The sequence below is a fragment of the Hordeum vulgare genome, chromosome 6H, assembly GCF_904849725.1.
Source record: "Hordeum vulgare subsp. vulgare chromosome 6H, MorexV3_pseudomolecules_assembly, whole genome shotgun sequence".
Taxonomy (NCBI): domain Eukaryota; kingdom Viridiplantae; phylum Streptophyta; class Magnoliopsida; order Poales; family Poaceae; genus Hordeum; species Hordeum vulgare.
The window spans coordinates 80,192,588-80,202,564 of record NC_058523.1 but is presented as its reverse complement, the minus strand read 5'-3'; the positions used below and the strand labels follow the sequence as shown (position 1 = coordinate 80,202,564).

General features: G+C 48.8%; 1 protein-coding gene and 1 long non-coding RNA gene across 2 annotated transcripts; one reads left to right on the top strand and one right to left on the bottom strand.

Moving 5' to 3' along the window:
• Window positions 1–2,517: 2,517 nt before the first annotated feature.
• LOC123404232 lies at window positions 2,518–8,201 on the bottom strand. Its single transcript, XR_006611694.1, has 2 exons — window positions 7,783–8,201; window positions 2,518–3,148 (listed from the first exon to the last, which is right to left on the bottom strand). It is a non-coding gene; the product is annotated as an uncharacterized LOC123404232 (long non-coding RNA).
• Window positions 3,157–7,528, top strand: LOC123404229 (tyrosine-sulfated glycopeptide receptor 1-like). The gene has a single exon (XM_045098143.1). It carries the CDS (start codon window positions 4,012–4,014, stop codon window positions 7,267–7,269), a length of 3,258 nt encoding a protein of 1,085 aa, XP_044954078.1. The 5' UTR covers window positions 3,157–4,011; the 3' UTR covers window positions 7,270–7,528.
• Window positions 8,202–9,977: the final 1,776 nt, after the last annotated feature.

The following is a 9,977-nucleotide window of genomic DNA, read 5'->3' as shown; positions in this document are numbered from 1 at the left end:
AACTGTAGGCCGAAGAAATGGAGCCATTCGACGAAAAAAGAGCTAGCCGGGAGCCCGAAGCCCCGGTAGAAGTGCTCGACGAAGACCACGACCTCTCCCGCGGCGGGTGCGGGAGCGGTCTCGGCGCTGGGAAGGCGCACCAATACCTGGGAGGCCGAGGGCAGCAGTCGATGGTGACGAATCGCCTCGATGTGCCCCTCGTCGACGTCGCTGCCCAACCAGGCTCCCTGCAAGGACGCCTTCTGCGCCGACGACTTCTTCGAGGAAGAACCGCCGGCCATGGCTGCGGGTGACGAGAGCTCGAAGTAGTCGGCAATGTCGCAACGACGAAGATGAAGAAGATGGAGGGCGCGAGCTCTTCTTCTCAGAACGCAGGGATGAAGAGAGCGCGGATGCAGGGCGAGAAGAGGGGGCGAATGGCTTCCTCGGAACCCTCGCGTCTCATTTAAACCCCCACGAAGCGTCGTGGGGAGGGGATCCGGTGCGCACCAGGCCCCATTAATCCCGTGTATTAAGGGCGGTAATGCTTCCCTAAGCCCAACTGTCGCGGAGTAAATCCGAAGAGGATCTCCCACGCGGAGGCCGAGGGGGCGTCGTGGCGGGACCCAGGGCCCAGGCCCGGTCCCGTCAGCAGTAATCGCCATCATTACGCCAGGCGGGGCCTGGCACGTGGCGTTCTCCGAGCAAGTTACGACTAGACCGAGGCGTCGCTTCGAAGCCACCCGGTTTCGAAGCCGGCGTCCTTGGTCGCGAATAGCGGCCAAAATATCAAGACAAATCAACAAGCCGGTGAGGCCGCCCGCCCGCAGGCGGCAGACCTCGCCAGCTTCGGGGACTACTGTCGGGGGGATAACCCCGGGGTAGGCTCATCAAGCCTATTCCTTCATTTCCGGCCCAATGGACATGAACGTATGAAGATTCCCAAGGCCCAAGTCTTCTGGCCGGCTAGGCATCACCTGCTGGCTAGAGGACGAGGCGGCCATCTTTTTGGCCGGCCAGGCAATCCGTGCCGGCTAGAATCAAGGCGGCCTCCTCTTCAGAGCCGGCCTGGTCCCTCCAGCCGGACTGGGGAGGAGGCGGCCACACTTAAGCCGGCTGGCCAAGCAGGCTAGCCGGCCGAGGATCACATGTCACATCAGATCGTAGGTCAGGATAAGACCTCACGATTAAAGGTAGCTACGCGTTAGCAAAGGTACTGGATCGGGGCGCCCGGTAGGTACAAGCGTCGACGGCCACGCCGCTAACCTACCCCGGCTCTGATCCATCACCTAGCATAGTGTCGGACCGTCACACTCCCACTCCATTACTGCACGGCGTGGGGAACAGTGGAGGCGGCCGTACTACCTGCCCATGAAGAATCTCGCGGGGCGACGTTTGACGTACATCGCGTGCTCGGCGTCAACCTTACGCGAGAGCCTCATTGGCCAGCCGGTGGGTCCCACAAGCAATCGAGACCATGCAGCCGGCGGGTCCCCCAGCGATAAGACAAGATTCCTGTGGGCCCCTGGCCAGCCGGGTCCCACACTTGTACCCTTTATCCATATTGTAGGCTGGCGGGTTCGTCTATAAAACCCCCCGGTCGCCCTCCATGCAGGGGGGCCGATCATTCACCAGTCATTCGACACAACACATTCACCAACCACAGAGAGAGAGGTAGAGACGAGCCGGCTGCTCCCCTCTTCCTCCTCCCAACACAGCTCCAGGAGCGACATTGTACTCTGTTCATATACATCAAACACTCCGGCAGGTTTAGGGGTATTATCTGTACGGAGAGCCCTGAACCTGGGTACATCGTGCGTCCCATGCGTGTACCAACCTCGTTCCCAGCGTCCACCTTTGTCCCCTCGGTTCTCACCGACTTTAGCCTACCTATGGCATATGTTGTGAGTATTCACCGATAGGGGGCGTACTGGGAACCGCCTCGATCTGCCAACGTCGATTGGATGCGAGCCACGTCAATTTGGGACGAGAGTGGAGCTGCCTCGACTGGAGATTGGAGCCGCCTCGGCTGGAACTCCGATTGGGGCGGGATTGGAGCCGCCTCGACCGAAACTCCTCCACGTGAGAGCGGGACGAGACGAGCGGGATGGGGTCGACGCGACGCAACGAGAATCTCATGACGAGGCGAGCGGGACGAGGTCCGGCACCAGATGGGGAAGATTACATCGGGAAGAGCACGAGTTGCGCGTGCGAAAAAAGAACCTAGGCTCTAATACCATGTTAGAAAAGCAACTTGTATTTCCACGAGACCATAGGCCAGTATATATACATGTACAGGTGGTGGACTATATGCAGGAAACCCCTTATATATTGGGATAAATACAAAAGGGTACAAAAGAATGCACTGCTGCAGGCCTTAATTATGGAGAGCATCAGCCACTTGCTATATTTTTTTCCTCAACCAGAGAGCAAAATCATTAACCACATGTACATGGATCAATGATAGAGTACATCATCTAAGAAATAATAATGATACAGTGCAGCTAGCATCAGCACATCATCAGCCACGCACTGAACTAGGCGTAGTACTACTAGAAAACAAATATGATTCTTAACATCAATTATTCAACTCCCACAAAAAACAAGATCAATTATTCAACTCCCGCAAAAAAACAACACCAAGTGTATTCAACTAAAGTATGGAAAAATTATTCCACACAGCTCAAGCACTTCCACAACCACAAGCATCAGAGCCAAGTGATAACCAGCCGGCCTTCCAGTGCCAGGGCTCACACGCTACCCAGTTTACTTTGAACAGCTTCCAAATTCAGATGAAAACCACAGTCCATGGTTCACAAATAATAGTGCGCCGGTGGAGCCAGAAGAATGGAAAAAGAACAGCAAATGTATCCATCAGCCGAAGCTCGCACGCATGATAACTGATAAGGAAGTTCATGCTTCAGGTCAAGAGGATGGAACCGAGAACAGATACCCATCACTCCAGCAGGTCAACCATCTACCGCGCTCATTCAATACATATTTGCACTTCTTCTTGCCCTCCACTTGCGTTTATCCACACACTGATTGAGACACCCATGTTTGCTCTAGATCGCAAGCACCTTTCGGAAATGATCTCCCCATGCAACATCTCTCCGGCTGAATATTTTGCATATCTTTACCAACTGTTTTTTTCAGAAGACGGCTTTTCCTGTTCACCAAAAAGGCAAAGGATGTGGGTACAGGTTAGATTTGTTTAGTGAAGCCGGTAAGAGAGTGATGTCAGGGCAAGTAAACTAAGGCATGTTGTGGCTGGCCAACTTGGACCATTGCTGGACCACTGACAGACTGAGCTGCCACGGCATGCAGCACCACCCCTGGTGTGTCCTATGCGATCAGGAGCCGGAAACGATGTACCACCTGCTAGTTGCGTGCCCCTTCTCTCGGCAAATTTGGCACAATGCCCTCTCTTGGCTCCGCCTGACCCGACCCAGGACGACAACCTAAAGGACTGGTGGCGGCAAGCCAAACAGGCCACGCCGCGGCCAATGCAAAAAGGGCTTGCATCGGCGGTCCACTTGCGGCGTGGATGATCTGGAAGCAGCGGAATGCCTGCGTGTTCGACGCCGCACAACCATCCTCAACCCAGCTCATGGCGAGAATCAAAGACGAGGCTACACTCTGGGTCCGGGCAGGCGCCACTGGCCTGGGACTGGGGCGTACACTAATTTTCTTGCATTTTGATCCTGTATCTCTCCTGCTCGGAGACCTGTACTGCTAAACTCTCCTTCTATTCAATGAAATGAAACACAAAGTCTTTGCGTTTTCCCGAAAAAAAAATCATCAAAGATTGAGGATGACTGGAAAATCTACAGTGCAGTTTATTTTTTGCACGGAAGAATGGGTAGTTGACTTGTAGTAGATTACAGCATGCAACCAATAATAGTGAAGCACTGAAACATCAGTGCGAACTAGGAAGCTGTCTGGTGGGCTGGGGGCAGTTGTGTAAAATCCAATTTTCTTGACCCAAATTATTCATGGTGACTGGGTCTATGACTACGAGGGGCAGAACAAATGGAAGCAAGATCTCCTTTCTTTCCCTGTCATGCTCTTTCATGGTTAGACCACCATTGGTGCTTTATCCAGTCAGGGGACAACATAAGCTCACCAGAAACCATGCAGACACTCCATTTTCCCAACAAGACATACAAGATAGGGCACATACCTTCCCTTGGCCTTGCTCTTGTGCTGCTGATATGCTTGGCCTCTCCTACGAGTTCCTGCATGCAGCAGGAGAAGGGCTCCCTTCTTCAGTTCCTCGGCGGGCTCTCACGTGATGGTGGCCTCGCTGTGTCATGGAAGAATGGCTCAGATTGCTGCCAGTGGGAAGGGATCACCTGCAGCACAGATGGGATTGTTACGGATGTCTTGCTGGCTTCTAGGAGTCTTCAGGGGCACATCACACCTTCTCTTGGGAACATCACTGGATTGTTGCGCCTCAACCTGTCGAATAATCTGCTATCAGGTGGTCTACCGCAGGAACTGGTATCCTCCAGCAGCATCCTCATCTTAGATGTCAGCTTTAACCGTCTCGGAGGAGAGCTGCACGAGTTGTCGTCTGCCCATGCCCGGCCACTGAAGGTACTGAACATCTCGAGCAATTTGTTTACAGGACAGTTTCCGTCCTCCACATGGCAGGGGATGAAAAATCTGGTTGCACTCAATGCCAGCAACAACAGCTTTACTGGGCAGCTACCAACTCATTTCTGTGCCAGCTCGCCATCCTTGGCAGTGCTCGAACTCTGCTACAACCAATTCAGAGGGAGCATCCCCCCTGAACTTGGTAGCTGCTCCGTGCTCAGAGTGCTCAAGGCTGGCCACAACAACCTCAGCGGGACTCTCCCAGACGAACTCTTCAATGCTAGCTTGTTAGAATTCCTCTCCTTTCCTGGGAACAGATTACAAGGAAGGCTTCAAGGCTCACTTATAGCCAAACTCGAAAATCTGGGTACTCTTAATCTTGGAGACAACATCATCAGCGGCAAGATTCCAGAGTCTATAGGTCATCTCAAGAGATTGGAGGAACTCCATTTAAACAACAACAACATGTATGGGGAGCTGCCACCAAGTCTGACCAACTGCACAAATCTCATGACCATCGACTTCAAGAGCAACAATTTCAGCGGAGAACTCGCCAAGGTCAATTTCTCCAACCTACCCAATCTACAAACTTTAGATCTTATGCACAACATCTTCACTGGCAAAATTCCGGAAAGCATCTACTCATGCAGAAATCTAACTGCACTGCGGCTATCTTCCAATATGTTCTATGGCCAGCTGTCAGAAAAGATAGGCAATCTGAAGTCCCTCTCATTCCTGTCATTTACTAACAACAATCTTACAAATATCAGAAGTGCACTTCATATCCTTAAGAGATGCAGGAATCTTACGACCCTGCTTATTGCGCTCAACTTCAGGAGAGAAATCATGCCAGAGGATGACATGATTGATGGTTTTGAAAATCTTCAGGTTTTTAGCGTCGGAGGATGCGAATTATTTGGACAAATGCCTCACTGGATATCAAGGCTAGCAAATTTACAAATATTAATCTTGTCTGGCAATCAACTCACTGGATCAATACCAGCCTGGATCAAAACCCTAAGCAACCTGTTTTTTCTGGACATATCAAACAACAGCCTCGCAGGGGATATTCCGACAGCCCTTATGGATATGCCAATGCTAAAGTCAGATAAGAGTGAAGCCCATTTAGCCCCAGGGGTATTTGAGCTACCTGTTTATGACAGTCTATCACGTCAATACCGTGTACCTATTGCTTTGCGTAATGTGCTGGATCTAAGCCACAACAAATTCACTGGTGAAATCCCCCTTGAGGTAGGCCAGTTGAAAGCCCTCCTTTCACTCAATTTAAGTTTCAATCACTTGACAGGACAGATCCCACAGTCAATATCCGATCTCACAAACCTGCAGCTGTTAGACTTGTCGAGCAATAATCTAACAGGTGCAATTCCGGATACATTGAGTAGACTGAACTTCCTTTCAAAATTTAACATTTCAAACAATGGCCTTGAAGGGCCTATTCCATCTGGAGGCCAGTTCGATACATTTCAGAATTCTAGTTTCGATGGGAATCCAAAGCTGTGTGGCCCTTTTCACACTCACAAATGTGGTTTATTTTTAATACCTTCATCCTCCAGAAAGAAACAAGATACGAAGGCTGTTTTTGCAATCGCATTTGGCGTGTTCTTCGGAGGCATTGCTATTGTTTTGTTGCTGGGGCGTCTCCTTGTCTCGATCAGGCAGAAGGATATTATGGCAAAACATAGAAGGGAGACTAATGGAGATATTGAAGAGGCTTCATTCTGCGCCAAGTCAGAGCAAACATTAGTGGTGATGTGGATGCCAAAAGGAAACGGAGAAGAAAACAAGCTCAAATTCGCTGACATTTTGAAAGCCACGAACAACTTTGACAAGGCGAACATCATTGGATGTGGAGGTTATGGACTAGTCTACAAAGCGGAGCTGCCTGATGGCTCCAAGCTGGCAATAAAAAAGCTCAATGGTGATATGTGTCTAATGGAAAGGGAGTTCAGTGCAGAGGTTGATGCACTCTCCAGGGCACAACATGAAAACCTTGTACCACTGTGGGGTTACTGCCTCCAGGGAAACTCAAGGTTTCTTGTATATTCCTACATGGAGAATGGAAGCCTGGATGATTGGCTCCATAACAGGGATGAAGATGCTAGCTCATTTCTTGACTGGCCGACTCGACTCAAGATCGCACAAGGAGCAAGCCTGGGACTTTCTTATATCCATGAAATCTGCAACCCTCAGATTGTCCACCGAGACATCAAATCCAGTAACATCCTACTGGACAAAGAATTTAAAGCTTATGTTGCAGATTTTGGGCTAGCCAGATTGATTCTTCCCAACCAAACTCATGTCACAACTGATCTGGTCGGTACAATGGGTTACATTCCCCCCGAGTATGGGCAAGCATGGGTTGCTACATTGAGAGGTGATATGTACAGTTTCGGAGTAGTACTGCTTGAGCTGCTCACTGGAATGCGCCCTGTTTCAATCCTATCAACGTCAAAGGAACTTGTCCCATGGGTGCTGGAGATGAGGTCCGAGGGGAAGCAGGTTGAGGTCCTAGATCCAACACTTGGAGGCACAGGACGTGAAGATCAAATGTTAAAGGTGCTTGAAGCTGCTTCCAAATGTGTCGAACCCAATCAGTTCATGAGGCCAACCATCATGGAAGTAGTCTCCTGCCTGGCCAGTATAGATGCTGATCCGCAGATGCAAAGATGAGCCAACATACAAGCCACACATGATAGATAATCTTGCAGTTTTGTGCATTACGTTATTCTAGTTTCAGTAGAGCTACTACTTGTGATAATCAGTTTGTTTTGCACTTTTGCACGGAGCCTTAGAACAGGTTGCCATCTTGGGCTTTGCGTGCTTTTTCAGGAAATGTTTTGGTATTCATGTTGCTTCAGATATTTTCTGTGAGGACCTACAGATGTTTCTGTATGTATTATATTAATATATGCTTTAAGTTTCACAAGCATGAGGCAAAGTATAATCATGTGGAATGACTGTCTTGTTTTGTCAGTGAAAGATTGGAAAATAGTTTTCATTAATTGGGTAGATATTATGTACTTACTATATTGGGCTACAACAAATGTTTGGTTGGTCCAATCGTCAAACAAATGGAATGAGAAACTGAGAATGTAACAATACGACTACCATCTTTGAAATACAAACAACTTAGTAGGCAGTCACTAGCAGAACAGGAGAGTAATGGCGATAAGAAGCACCTACCATGTAGGAGGATGCAGGCGGCCTTGCAACGTAATGTAGCTCGCTCCTCCGGCATATACATATATGCATCAAAACTAGGATCCCACCCGGACTCTGGAAGGCAACCGTCGCGGACTCGAGGATGGTCCAAGAAAATACATCCGGGTCGGCATTCCGCCGAACGGCCTGAGCGCTCTGCTGCCGAGGCGGACGGCGCTTGGCAGAAAAGGCCGGAGTTGCGTCAGAGAAATTGATGCATGCGTGCGCGTGGAACGGAGCCAACGTGGCTGCGTGCGTGAGAGGAGGAGAAGGCCGGTGAGAAACTGAGAATGGTGGACGCCGACGGCGGGAGAGAGGAGTGATGGGGGTCGGGGGATAATAGGGCGGCGAAAGGCAGGCTGTGGAGCGCGGGATCGTTCGTTTTCTCGCCTACAGCGCGAGATAGAGTAAGAGCGCGCTATGAGCCGGCCCAATTCGGGTTCCTGCCGGAGCCGCTTTTAGCACTTTATTTTAGGGATCAACCTCCTTCGGGAGAAGCATCCCAGCGAGCACTTCCACATGCCGTTATTTGACGCGTTCTCATTCGCCATCACCTGTCACGTTTTAAGCGTTTCTTTTGGATTTTATTTTTTTGCACGCGTATTTGGCTTTTTATCTTGGGTTTTTTCGTTTTTTTTTCTGTTTTGATTTTTCAACGGTCTTTCTTTGCATTTTAGCGAAAAAAATAATACAAAAATTGCGTGAAAAACATGTTTCCTTTTTTTCGCGAGAGGTATGATTTTGTCTTTGCGAGACGCACAGCCGCACCTCTTGAAAACGAAAAAAACGCGTTTCTGTTCTTTTTTGCGAGAGGCATGGTTTTGCGTCCGCGAGAGGCACACTTTTGCCTTCGCGAGAGGCACGACCATGCCTCTCGAAAAGGGAAAAGAACCTTTTTTTTTTCACGAGAGGCACGGTTTTTTGCTTTCGCGAAAGGAAAAAACACGTTTTTCCGCAAGAGGCACGGTTTTGCTTCCGCGAGAGGCACAGTTTTGCCGTCATGAGAACACGTTTTTTTGCGAGAGACACGGTTTTGCCTTTGTGAGTGGCACGGCCGTGCCTTTCGGAAAGGAAAAAAACATGTTTTTTCGCGAGAGTCACGGTTTTGCTTTCGCGAGAGGCACAGTTTTGCCGTCGTGAGAACACGTTTTTTCGCGAGAGGCACAGTTTTTTTAGTTCAATTTTTTTCGTGAGAAGAAAAGTTCGTCAAAACCTATCAACATGGGATCTAGTTTTGAAGATCTCGACGCGAGAAACCCAACAATAAAAGCAGTTCAAGATTTGGACACACGATTTAGGAGATATTTTTTTTTGAAAATACGACTCTATAAAAAAAAGAAACTCCACTTGTCACAACCTGAAAAGGTATGAATGACCTTTAAAAGGTGTACTCGTCAATTAGTGATTTCGTTTATTTTTGGACGTTGCTACAAATCAACCGGTTGCCCGTTGATCTTACAAAAAGATCAAGCGCCTGACTAGCCGTCCGATGTAGTGCGTGTGGCCTTTCGATCGTTCGGTTGCAGCGACTCAGCGTGCGGCGTCTTCCACCTCTGGCTTACAGTGCTCGTCTGAGCAGCAGCCCCCTGTAGCAGCGCCCATCACCGGAGTATCAATTCTTTGTCACAGTGATGCTCCATTGAAGCACCTCTACGATCCGACGATGCTCCAATGAAGCACCGGTGGCTCGATGATGTTTCGCTGAAACACCGACGACCCTCGGTGATGCTCCATTTAAGCATCAGCGGCTCGATTATGCTTCACCACAACACTGTTGTCCTGACGACGTTCCATTGAAGCATCGACATTGCAGCATACAAAACGTTAATACACGTTTAAACATTTTTTTTATGTACACGGGCATTTTTGTACATTGTATAGACCCTTTTTCTAAAATGTTGCAAATATATATATTTGTAATGTGTGGATGTTTTCTAAAATGCGACATACAATTATTTTTAAAGGGTATGAAATATTTTTTTAATTACACGGACACTTTGTTTACATTTTATTAACACTTTTCTAAATGTCACATACATTTTTGTGAAATGCATGATTTATTATAAATGTGGCAACATTGTTTTTTGAATGGTATCAACATTTTCTAAATTACGCTAATAGTTCTTTGCACTGCACGATTTACACGACAAGAACATGTGAGAAAACATGGATGGAGA

Bases quoted from the DNA above. Each gene is read 5' to 3' on its own strand.
- LOC123404229 (XM_045098143.1), top strand. From the start codon at position 4,012: ATGGAAGCAAGATCTCCTTTCTTTCCCTGTCATGCTCTTTCATGGTTA.